This window comes from Aureobasidium namibiae, assembly GCF_000721765.1.
Source record: "Aureobasidium namibiae CBS 147.97 unplaced genomic scaffold scaffold_4, whole genome shotgun sequence".
Lineage (NCBI taxonomy): Eukaryota > Fungi > Ascomycota > Dothideomycetes > Dothideales > Saccotheciaceae > Aureobasidium > Aureobasidium namibiae.
Genome location: NW_013581205.1, coordinates 148,339 through 160,339, shown reverse-complemented (window position 1 = coordinate 160,339; position 12,001 = coordinate 148,339). Strand labels below are relative to the sequence as shown.

General features: G+C 51.0%; 6 protein-coding genes across 6 annotated transcripts; 4 read left to right on the top strand and 2 right to left on the bottom strand.

The window, feature by feature from the left end:
• Nucleotides 1–245: 245 nt before the first annotated feature.
• On the top strand, nt 246–1,019 carry M436DRAFT_41217 (Triosephosphate isomerase; the record flags this gene model as incomplete). Its single annotated transcript, XM_013574035.1, has 1 exon — nt 246–1,019. The coding sequence occupies one exon, from the start codon at nt 246–248 to the stop codon at nt 1,017–1,019; it is 774 nt and encodes a 257-aa protein (XP_013429489.1).
• A 100-nt stretch (nt 1,020–1,119) lies between these two features.
• On the bottom strand, nt 1,120–2,709 carry M436DRAFT_70776 (uncharacterized protein; the record flags this gene model as incomplete). Its single annotated transcript, XM_013574285.1, has 1 exon — nt 1,120–2,709. One exon carries the CDS (start codon nt 2,707–2,709, stop codon nt 1,120–1,122), a length of 1,590 nt encoding a protein of 529 aa, XP_013429739.1.
• A 455-nt stretch (nt 2,710–3,164) lies between these two features.
• Nucleotides 3,165–4,781, top strand: M436DRAFT_70775 (cytochrome P450; the record flags this gene model as incomplete). The annotated part of the gene is made up of 2 exons (XM_013574284.1): nt 3,165–3,270; nt 3,331–4,781. 2 exons carry the CDS (start codon nt 3,165–3,167, stop codon nt 4,779–4,781), a joined length of 1,557 nt encoding a protein of 518 aa, XP_013429738.1.
• Nucleotides 4,782–5,221: 440 nt separating this feature from the next.
• Nucleotides 5,222–6,274, top strand: M436DRAFT_41462 (ankyrin repeat protein; the record flags this gene model as incomplete). The annotated part of the gene is made up of 2 exons (XM_013574074.1): nt 5,222–5,630; nt 5,652–6,274. The coding sequence occupies 2 exons, from the start codon at nt 5,222–5,224 to the stop codon at nt 6,272–6,274; spliced, it is 1,032 nt and encodes a 343-aa protein (XP_013429528.1).
• A 539-nt stretch (nt 6,275–6,813) lies between these two features.
• On the top strand, nt 6,814–7,349 carry M436DRAFT_79662 (uncharacterized protein; the record flags this gene model as incomplete). The annotated part of the gene is made up of 2 exons (XM_013574372.1): nt 6,814–7,046; nt 7,211–7,349. 2 exons carry the CDS (start codon nt 6,814–6,816, stop codon nt 7,347–7,349), a joined length of 372 nt encoding a protein of 123 aa, XP_013429826.1.
• Nucleotides 7,350–7,598: 249 nt separating this feature from the next.
• Nucleotides 7,599–11,885, bottom strand: M436DRAFT_79661 (Non-ribosomal peptide synthetase C-terminal; the record flags this gene model as incomplete). Its single annotated transcript, XM_013574371.1, has 1 exon — nt 7,599–11,885. The coding sequence occupies one exon, from the start codon at nt 11,883–11,885 to the stop codon at nt 7,599–7,601; it is 4,287 nt and encodes a 1,428-aa protein (XP_013429825.1).
• Nucleotides 11,886–12,001: the final 116 nt, after the last annotated feature.

Below are 12,001 nucleotides of genomic sequence, written 5' to 3'. Positions count from 1 at the left end.
CCTGCCCAGACAGACCGCCACAACAACAACATCCTCGACTCCTTCGTCCCTTCCTAATCAGGTATCCCGGCTCTGATCCATATAAATACCAAGTGTATACATTTCTTGTCCTTCTACAAGTTCCTGCCCTTCTCCTGTCTCCTCCAACCTCGACCTCGGCCAACATCAACACGTTCACCTGCGGGACATATCCTCCCCCCCATTCCGTTGAACCCCACACGAACCGCCTTGTACGAGATTCAAAAATGTCATCGACATCCGCAGTCGGACCCCGCCGAAAGCTCGTGGGCACGAGCCTGAAGATGTACTTTGACCTCACCAAAACCCTAACCTATGCCGCCGACCTCGCTGCCATTTCGTCCTCAGCAGCAAAAAACAACATTGATCTCTTCGTCATCCCAGACTTTGTGTCTTTGTTGCCTGTCAAGGATGCGCTAAAGGGCACTGAGGTGCAGCTGGGTGCTCAAGATGCGTTTTGGGAGGATGCGGGGGCGTTCACCGGAGAGGTTTCTTGTAGGACGTTGAAGCAGGCTGGTTGCAGCATTGTGGAATTGGGACATGCAGAGCGTAGACGTCTGTTTGGAGAGACTGATGCTACTGCTGCGAAGAAGGCTGCCGCTGCGTGTAGGAATGGTTTGATCCCTTTGGTCTGCATTGGCGAAAAGACACATGGCAAGATCGCTTCTCAGGCCGTGGGTATGGCTATCGAGGAGTGCAGACCTCAGGTTATGAGTCTACTGCAGGCCGTTCCGGATGATGCTGAGATCGTTCTTGCTTACGAGCCTGTGTGGGCCATTGGAGCAAGTGAACCTGCAGACCCTGATCATGTTGTTGCTGTGACGCAGCAGATCAGGAAGATGGCCGAGGGACGCAAAGGTCTGACAAGGATCTTGTATGGCGGAAGTGCCGGTCCAGGAACGTACGACAGACTCAGAGAGGGTGTTGATGGTTTGTTCTTGGGACGCTTCGCTCACGATGTGAAGAATCTCGTGCAAGTCATCAAGGAGATGAGTGATTGAAAAAAAAAGATTGAAGCATAGCGAAAAGTTGATATCCTTCATGCTGGCTATGATACGCAGTATTATCATAATCTCAAATGCATTTTGCGTCATCCACACTCTACCTGATCTTGTACAAGCACGGCTTGAGGGTCTTCGTCTCATCCTCAACACTGACCTCCTTGGTCTCTTCCTCGACAAACTTCTTGAACTTAGGTTTCCATGTTCCATTCTCGCCCTTCCTCTCCTCGCCCGCCTCTTGCACATTCTTTCCCACCACAGGCGCCGCGGCCTTGATAAATTCCATCTTGACAAACATCTTGTTGCTCAGATCCACAGACTTTTCGTCCTTGAGCACAAACCCCCTTCGTCGCAGAACCTCTACAAAGCCAGAGACATCGGTCTCCTCGTTCGACTTCGTAACCACCTCATCGACGTGCTCGCGTAGAGCAGCTTCTTCCTCTTCGGCAGTGAGTTTGGCACGTGTGGCATCCGCAGCCTTTGCCTTTGCAGCAGCTTTACGGCGGTTACCTACACTGTGCTCGACGACCTTCTGACCACCCTTGCCCTTGTCACCTCCCACCCTTCCAAATCTCGACTTGATCTCTGAGATCCAGAGTTCACCCTTCCAATGCAGGATTCTGTATGCCTCTTCGATGAAATCGATCCAATTCGTTCCCATAAGAGCCAAGCAGAAAATGGCTACGTCCATGCTTCCATCTGCGCAGGGCAGATTTGCAATATCGGCTTTTGTGACAAATTTGCTCGGTGATTGCAGATCGTATGAGGCGATCTTGAGGTTGTAGCGGGTGCCGCTGCCGTCTTCGTGGAATGTGGCAGCGAGTCTTGCGTCTCCACAGCCCAAGTCTGCAATGTTACAAGTGCCGTGTGTGCGTGGCAGCGGGTTTGCCTTCTCACCAGTTGCTGGCTCTTCCTCTTCTTTGGGGGCCTTTCCTCTCTTGACGTCACGGAAGGCCTTGTTCTGGTTGTAGACCTTGACCTTTGCGCGGTCGCGGATTGAGCGGATGAAGATGTCGACGGGGTTCTCGGGCCATGTTGTGACCTGCTGACGGAAACCAGAGTGGTAGTCGTCGAACATTTCGGGGTTGTCTGCGAACAGAGCGAGCGAGGTGGCCGAGGGAGCAGTGTACAGGGTTTCGTTCAAATGGCGGAACCGGGCAGAGATGAGCTTCTGGCGCATGGCAATTTGCATGGGGGTGAGTTTGGCGTTGACGGGCAGCGAGGGGGGAGCGGCGGGCGCGTTGGCGACGACCTTGCCGGCGTCTGCTGCAGCGGCTTCCTTTTCCTTCTCTTCTCTCTGCTTTTGGCGCTTCTTGTTCTTTGCCTTCTTGCTGTCTGATGTCTTCTCCTTCTCTTCTGCGACGGGCTTCTCCTTCTTCTCTCCTTCGACTACGGCCTTCTCGTCGTCTGCGCCAGGAGCAGCAGACTCGTCTCCAGCGTCGGTCTTGTCTTTCTTCTCAATCTTGGCTTTCTTGGGAGCCTTCTTGCCCTCGATGGTTGTGGCCCACAGGTCGCCTACGTTCGAGTCGTTGACATCTCTGGGAGTTCTGTCCTTGCCTCCTCTCTTTCTCTTCTTGTTCTGTGCCGAGGGTCCATTCGTGCCATCTTCAGGCTTTTTGGCGGCGGGCTGGGCGGCTTGCTGTGTCTTGAGCGCCTTGGAGTCGACCGACCATCCTTTTACTGCGAACATGATTGGAGGTCTGAGTTATGTATGGAAGTGGTTATTCAGAAATCAAGGTCGGATAATTTTTGGTTATCGGTACTGCCGGGCGGTCGCTAACAGGGCGTAGTCTTGGCGTTCTCGAGTCCGCTTTCCTTGCACTTTGATCTCTTCTTCAGTCCAGCAACCGATGATTACACACACGATCCAGGCATAAGCATTGATTCAAGGTCTGATCTTTGAAGGATCCAATTGAATGTAGAGCAATACGAGCTATTGGCTCGAGCGTGACTTCGTAAGCCACTAAAATCACACTATGTATATTGACCTGCATCCTTTCATGCCCATCATGCCCATAAGCAATCCTCCTAACTCCCGACAAATGTCAGTGCGGCATTCTCAGCATGCCTGCCAGAACAAATAACTAACGATTCTTCGTCTTCCTTGATTTCTTGTCATTCATGCTCCTACATCCTTTAGCCGCCATGTCTGCGATCAATATACCAGCCTCGGTACTGTGGCCGGCTTTGTATGTCCTGGTCGGCGTGATCATAACTAAGACATGGTTCGATTGGACCAATAAGAAAAATGGTCCACCACTGCCATTGCCTCCAGGACCCAAGGGACTGCCACTGCTTGGAAACCTCACAGAACTACCCACAGGTACAGCACCCGAGTTCCAGCACTGGCTCAAGCATAAAGATGAATACGGACCCATCAGCTCCGTCACCGTCTTAGGCCAGACCATGGTCTTGATCCACGATAGAAAGCTAGCTCACGAACTCCTCGTCGAACGCGCGAACATACACTCAGGCAGACCTAAGCTGAAATTTGGCTTCGAAATGGTTGGGTGGAACAATACAATGGCTGGAAAGCAGTGCAACTCTACCTTCAAACTATATCGAAAGTATACGCATCAGCAGCTAGGCTCAAAGGCATCCGTGGAGAGGTACAACAAAGTTCAAGAGACTGCTGTTGGGCGCTTTTTGTGGCGTGTCAAACAAGACAACGGAGCAGCTTTGACCCAATACCTCAAGACCGAAGCCGGAGAGTTGATTCTCAAAGTCATCTACGACTATACCATCGAGCCTTTCGAGAAGGATCCCCTGGTGGATCTGGTTGATGAAGCCATGGAGCAGTTCAGCGAAGCTACGATCCCAGGTCGCTGGATGGTAGACGTCTTCCCCTTCCTGCAGCACGTACCCAGCTGGATCCCCGGAGCCGGCTTCCGAAAGACTGCGGCAGCATGGAAAAAGACTCTGCTAGACGTAGCAGACATCCCATATGTGTTCGCCAAGCAGCAAGGAAAGCACAAGCAAACCAGCCAAGCAGACTTTGTCACAAAATCCCTTGAACAAGCACAACAGGAAAAGACCTTGGACATCACCGACGAGCACGCAATCAAATGGGCAGCAGCATCCATGTACCTAGGCGGCGCTGACACCTCAGTCTCAACCATGAACGCCTTCTTCCTTGCTATGAGTATGTTTCCCCCTGTCCAGCTCAAAGCTCAAGAAGAACTCGATCGCGTCATTGGAAACACCCGCCTCCCCACTCACGCCGACCGCGAAAATTTACCTTACCTCAATGCCATAGTGGAAGAAGCACAACGCTGGCACCCTATTGCACCCATGGGTCTCCCTCACGTGACCGACGCCGAGGATACAATCTCTGGCTATCGCATTCCCAAAGATTCGCTCTTGTTGCCAGCGATATGGTGGTTAACTCGCGATCCATCCATCTACCATTCCCCCGAAGAATTCAAACCCGAGCGCTTTTTACCCCCTGATAATGAACCTGCTGCTACCTCTTTTACCTTTGGCTTTGGTCGCAGGATATGTCCTGGTCGTGTTTTGGCTGATGCATCGCTATTCCTTACTTTTGCACAGTCGCTTGCTGTGTTTAATATTGATAAGCAAATTGACAAGGAAGGAAAGGTTGTGGAGCCAAAGCATGAGTTTATAAGTGGTATTGTTGCGTATCCGGGTGAATTTGGGGTTAGAGTCACTCCGAGGAGTCAGAGGCATGAGGAGTTGATTGAAGAGGTTGCGAGGAGGTATCCTTGGCAGGAGAGTGATGCTAAATTGCTCACAAAAGCTTGAGTGGAAGGAACTACTTTGCTTATCCAATATATGTTCTCTTCCATGGTTGGCCTAATTACAGACTGCCGATGCGGGGTGAAATTTGGCATCCTGCATGAGCTTCAACGGAAGGAGCGAATCACGGTCATGCTTAGAGCGCTCGACTGCAACAGTCTTCCTATTTTCATCGCAATTCCATTCACCGCAAATCCTGGATATGCAGACGCCACGGACGTACACACTGGCCACTAGCATCAGCATCCTCGAGTGTCGGCTGTGTCCCATATTGGCGACGTATGCAAAAGCCCGGTGCGGTACTTGAACAAGACGCAGTACCGTACCAAACCACAGAATATCCATCAGCCTCTTGTCTGGACGGGATACTCTCATCTTGCCGTCCTCACTTTCCTACATCGAACTCTGTTTCTCGTTCTGACCGCCACCATTGTCTAGTCACTGTCATGAATAAGTTCAATACTCTGGAACGAGGCGAACTATACACTGTCGGCTGGATTGCTGCTCTCGCCAAAGAGCTGGCAGCAGCACTTGCTATGCTGGATGAGAGGCACGGCAAACCAGACGACTTTGGAAAGCCCTCCTCTGACAAGAACTCGTACCACTGGGGTCGAATCAGAGGGCACAACATCGTCATAGCCTCACTAGCTGCCGGAGTCTATGGTACCACCTCTGCTGCAACCACAGCAATCCAGATGCTGTCTGCTTTCCCAAACATCAAAGTCGGCCTGATGGTCGGTATTGGAGCAGGTATCCCTAGACCGAAGCAGAAGCGTGACATTCGACTAGGCGACGTCGTGGTCAGCCTTCCACAAGGACAGTCCGGTGGTGTACTCCAGTATGACCTTGGGAAGAGTCGGGTGAGGGAAGTTTAAGGGAGCACTACACGCACCTTTGAGCGTGTTGGCTTTCTCAACGCACCTCCTGAGGCTCTCCTCAAGGCTTTGACGTCACTGCGAGCGCAAGTCAGATTGGAAGGCTCAAGGATGCCGTCTTTTCTAGAAGACATGCTAGAGCGATATCCTCAGATGGCAGAGAATGAACCAGACGAACCAGGATATATCTACCAAAGACAGGAGAACGATACTCTCTTCGAAGCTTCGTACGTGCACACAAGCGACACAGATTGTAACGATTGCGATCGTACCAGAATCGTTGCCCGTACTGCGCGTCAAAATCCGAGCGTCCCTCGGATACATTATGGAGTGATTGCGTCAGGAAACAAACTCGTCAAAGATGCCATCGAACGAGATCTCATACTGAAGGAGTCTGGAGAGGACTGTATCTGTTTGGAAATGGAAGCGGCTGGACTCTTGAACTCCTTTCCATGTCTTGTCATTAGAGACATCTGCGACTATGCTGACTCCCACAAGAACGATGATTGGCAGGAGTATGCTGCAGCAACAGCTGCTGCTTATGCCAAAGAGTTTCTAGGATTCGTGGACAATCAGGACCTAGCTCAAGCAACGAGGGCCATCGAGCGATTTGAAAGAAGTTAGTGGACTATCCGCATGCCTTCGGCTCTCACTTTTCCCAGAATTTGACAGGTCTCGCAGTGTCTCACGACGTCAGAGAAACTCGAGAAACAGTCCAAAGATTGCAGCTCAATGATCACGAAAGAGAGATTCGGGAATGGTTGTCAGCTCCAGATCCTTCTATCAACCATGCAAACGCCCTGGAGAGACGCTACGAGGGCACCGGATTATGGTTCACTGGAGGTCGAGCTTTTACAAGCTGGAAAAGCCAATCAAGTTCATTCCTCTACCTCTATGGCATCCCTGGATGTGGAAAGACTGTCCTCAGCTCTACCAACATTGAACATCTGAACAGCATCTCTGCGCCAGCTCCAACTCTGCTCTATTTCTACTTTGATTTCAATGACACCAGCAAGCAAACCCTTGAAAACATGTTACGCTCTCTTGTTAACCAACTTTACCACGGGCAACCAGATTCTCGAGAACCCCTCGATCGACTGTAGAAATCTTCTGAAGGCCAACAACGACTGTCAAAAAGATCATTGAGAGATGTTATGTTCGTTATGCTGAGCAAGGCTACCGAGGCCCGTATCGTGTTAGACGCTTTGGACGAGTCGACCACGAGGAGCGACGTGCTTGCTTGGATCAGGGACGTTCTTGAGGCCGACTCATTTGCATGCCAGATTCTAGTAATTGCCAGAAGAGAGGAGAATGTCGAATCAGCTCTTCAACATTGGATGCGACCTGAAGATAGGATAGGCATCCAACACGATGGCATCAACGAAGACATAAGAGCGTATGTCAATCATGAGGTACACAACGGCGAGGAACTCGATGGATGGCGTGATATGCCTGAAGTTCAAGATGAGATAGAAATGGAACTAGTGAGAAAAGCTGACGGAATGCGAGTTCGATTCCTCTTTTCAACACATGTAATGCAGGAATGCTAACACGACTCAGGTTCTGGTGGGTATCCTGCCAGATTGATGCTTTGAAGAATTGTCGCAACTATTCTAAGCTCAAGTGGGCCTTGAACAGCCTCCCTAAGACGCTTGACTGGGTACTAATCCTGCTCGTTGGTACCTATGATGTTATCTAACCGACTAAAAGGTGGTAGGGGAGCAGGTAGACGATATTCATAACGATGAACGGAAAGGAAGTAAAAGGGATAGTTAATATCAAGTTTGTTATATATACACTAAAGAACTACAAGCAACGCCAATAAACTATGCTAACAACTAATGCTAACAGGTCATACCAAAAGCGGTATCAAATCCCAATGCTCTTTTAGCTATACATAACAACCAATACCTTTTTTTTCCTATAAAGAAAATCCTCTATCTCACCTCTATCTCCTTGCTCTGGGAACAACAGGTGCACCTTCCCAAGCAGTGCCCCTTGGCAACACCTCTCCCTTCATCAACAGACTCAAACCACCGAGTTGACCTTCGTCTTCAATGGTGCTACCAGGAAGACAAACACTGAACGGCTTCAGACAAGCCCTGTTTCCCAAAACCACATTTCCCACTTTCATGACTCTGTCCTCGAAAAGATGGGTTTGAGCACCGCAAGTCTTGTTGACGATACATTCATCGCCCAATGTGACACAGTCGAACTCTGTGATATCAGAGGAGAGGAAAGTGACTCTTGAGCCAATGGTTACACCCATGAGACGGAAGCACATAGCGAGGTATGGCGTACCGACCAAGTGAACAGCGAGAAGCGGCTCAGTGAGTGTCTCCCAGGTACTCGTGACGGCCTCACTGAGCCAGACGTTCAGACTCCAGAGTGGCCATTCTGCAGGCTTGTACTTTCCGACAAGGAGCCACTTGATCAGAGCTGTGAACAGCAGAGCCGGCAATGCGAACAAGATGAGGTAGAGTAGTGGCAGCATAAGCAGTGTGTACACGGCTCCAATCTTCGCATAGCCATCATGGCAGAGTTGCAATCCGAAACCCAGTCCGAAGATGATGATTGAGCGTGGTACAACGATACGAAGCCCTTCAATGAGTAGACGTGCAGCAATGCGACCAGCTGATGGTCGGAAGAGAAGGCTATCCTCATGACCTTCGGCGCGCTGACGGTTGGGCATGAGTACTGGTGGAGATCCAAAGCAGGAGCTGTTATTCGCCATCTGTGTATCTGCAGGCGGGGCGATGGAAAGGACACCTAAAAGAGTGCCAGATGCCAATGTAGTGCCCTGAGGAAGGACGGAAGCATTGCCAGCGAAAGCACGCGGTTCTAGCTTGGTTTTTTGTAGCGTCAGCTTGTTTCCCTTGACAACTCCTTCTCCCATGATGACGGCATCAGCGACAAAACTCTCTTCGCCAATCTCGAGAAGATCAAATGAAACATTGCGGGCGGTAGAGACCTCAGCACGCTTGCCAATCTTGGTGCCTAGAGCTCTGAGGAAAGGAACAATGTAGAGAGTAGCGAAAACAGGGTGAAGTACGTCCAAAGCGAGATCCATTAATCTCTCGATAAACCACTTGCGAAGGTAGAAAACGCTGTATGTGCTGTAGGTACCTTCCTTGAGACGCCCAAGGAAGATGTGGCGGTAGAGTAGTAATTGCAGGAAGACCAAGATTTGGTATGCGAAAGCGATCGGTACCGAGAGAATCGCAGTCTGTTGCCACCCATTGATTGAACGAATGTCAAGAACATCGAAGAGCATCAATCCTGGAATCTGGGGCACAAAGTAGAGAAGAGGTAGCACCAGGAATGCGACAACTGAGTTACCAAGTAGCATAGCTGTTGCGCGAGCCTTTGAAGGTCTGGTATCTTGTGGGCGAGGAGAGTCTTCGGCCTTCTTCACTTTGTCGAGACGGGCGGGTGATCCGTGGAAACGATGGAAACTGGGCACGATCATACCAGAAGGAACCAGGGAAAGCGATGCAACTTCTGCCTCTTCGCTGACAGTGGCACCGCCTTCAATGACACAGCGTGAGCCAACGGAGGCGCCATTCTCGATGACGACCCTCTGCAGCACCAATCGTCCTCTCTCGACCACACAAGCACCAAGTACAACATCACCACCGATAACGACATCGTCTCCGATCTCGACGAGATCAGCACATGGTCCGATTTGTAGCGCACCAAGGTGACAGAACTTTCCGACTTTCGCACCACAAGCTCGCAGGAAGATGGGATACAACCCAGAGTCCGCCATTAGCTTAGGGTTCGCCAGCGAGACAAGGCGATCTGCGAACCACCAGCGGAAATAGTACACTCCGTACAGAGGGTATTCTCCTGGTCGTGCCTTTCCAAGGATCAACCATTTGCCTGCAATTGCCACAATGCTCAGAGCAGGTGGAATGACCACAAAGACAGCATAGGCTGTGAGAATAGCAAAACCAATACGACCAGCGACGGCGTGGAAGTCGAAAAGCAGATAGGGGACCAGAATCTCGATGGATTGCAAGAAGAAAACGAACAGGAGAGGTAAGAGCTGAGCAATACCGCAGAGCACAAATTTAGTCTGCGATACAGGCAGGTATTCGCCAGTCCATGGACCAGTTCCTTCAAAGTCGCTGTCCAGTGAGGTGATCTCTTGAAGATCGAGTCGAAGGTCCTTAGACTTTTCTGATATCTCGAAGCGAGAGGATATACTGGCTGGCGTACGGAGTTCATAGATATCAGCAAGGCCGATAGAAGCGAAAGGCCGGGTCTCATCGTTGTCAAGCTTTGCCTGTCGCAGTCGTGAAATCAAAATTGCTGCTATCAATGAGTGTCCTCCCAGGTCGGTGAAAATGTCACTATCAGGTTGCACACGGGCTCCGGGGAACAATGGCGATAATGTGGCTAGCATCAGACCCAGTACACCTTCCATTTCGACGAAAGAAGGCACTGAGGAGATATCAGTGTCATCGCCGCTTGGTCGGACGGCCGCTCTCTCAGCATGAAGACGCGTCGAGACCTCTTGTAGCGCTTTTCCGTTGATCTTGCCACTGGGAAGTCGAGGCATCTCACTCGATTCGAGGAAAAATACCTCTTCTGGACGCATGTATGCCGGTAAGCTCTCGAAAGCAACTTGACGGATTGTGGCAATGTCATGAGCAGCACCGTCCTTGAGAACCACAAAGGCTTCAAGACGGGCATTGTCTGAGCCGGCGTTGGCCAGGATAACAGCTGCAGCTTGCACGTCTGGTACGTCGTAGAGTCTCGACTCGATCTCGCCAAGCTCAATTCGGAATCCGCGGTGTTTCACTTGAGTGTCGATGCGTCCAAGGAAAATGATCTTGCGGTCTGCTTGCAGTCGTACACGATCACCAGTGCGATACAACTTCTCGCTTGTGCCGGATCTTAGAGGGTGTTCAAGGAATTTCTGTGATGTCAAGTCAGGACGTCCAACGTAGCCTAAACCAACACAAGGACCTCCAATGGCAAGCTCTCCTTCAACTCCTTCACACCACTCGAGAGGCGCAAGAGTGGCCGAGGAGCTGTCGTCAAAGATAGGAAGTAGACAAGCATGGTATCCAGGTAAGGGTTTGCCGATTGTGACAGGTACGTCGGGTTGCAGCTCGTCCCAAGTGGCAGTAACAGTGGTTTCTGTGGGACCATATGTGTTGATGATGCGAAGACCAGGCTTTGCGAGACTTTTCACCAAGGCAGGTGGGCAGGCTTCACCACCAAGGTTGATAAGACGAATTGATGAGGGAAGAAGAGAGTCGCCTGCATCCGATCGTGCAATGTTCATGATGCCTATGAGTGTAGGCACTGCGTTCACGACGGTGACGCCACGCTTCGCCCAAACTGCCGGCAATGCTGGGACGTCTCTGCATTCTGCACGAGTTCCAATGGCAAGGTGACCTCCTCCGGCGATGGTCACCCACATCTCTTCGACAAACATGTCGAAAGCCGGACTGAATCCATTCCAGACTGTGTCACGGGGACTTGTTTCCAGGACTTCTCGCTCACTGAGGGAGAACACGAGAGCAGCAGAGTGCGGGATAGCAATTCCTTTGGGCATTCCAGTAGTTCCTGAGGTATAGATGAGGTAGGCAGCATCTTGCGGTCGAGGGCCAAGGACCGGGGCGAGTGTGGAGGCATCAAGGCCTTGCGATACTCGTGATTGTACTTCTAGAGTCAATTGGGTGAGTGTGCGGCACTGAAGCCTCGATATGCTATCGGCTGATGTTGATGAAGCGACTCGCTCTTGCACTTCCCGGACCTGATCAGCATGCGCTGCATCGCTGATGATTAGAGAGACCGAAGCATCGACCACGCAGACAGCAGCACGCTCGGCGGGAACGTCCGGGTCCAGGGGCAGCCATGTAGCGCCAGAGTATGTGGTGGCAAGGATAGCGAGAACGAGGTCAAGGCCTTTTTCCAACCAGATGGCCACTGTTGGCGCTTGGTCGTCTTCAGTACGTTGGGAGAGAGTTGCGATACATGAGGCCAGCGACGATGCCCTGGCGTCTGCTTCTGCGTATGTTATTGTTTGCAATCCATTGTCGGTCTGAACAGAATATGCGATGCTTTCGGGTTGTGTCCTTGCTTTGTGTTGAAACAGTTGTGGTAGGGTGGTCACCGATACTGGTGCGATGGGTTCTGTATCGAGTGGTGCATCACCTATCAGAATTCGAGAGTCGGTGGTTTGGTAGTTGTCAGGGGTTTGAGGCATTGAGTATGCCATTGTCGAGAGGAATCGGTCTCAGCGCCGCTGCAGACCTCTGTACAACACGAACAGATTGAATGAGTGACGTATAACAAATGAGCAAGACAGTCAGTAGTAAACAATCGATTTTTTCT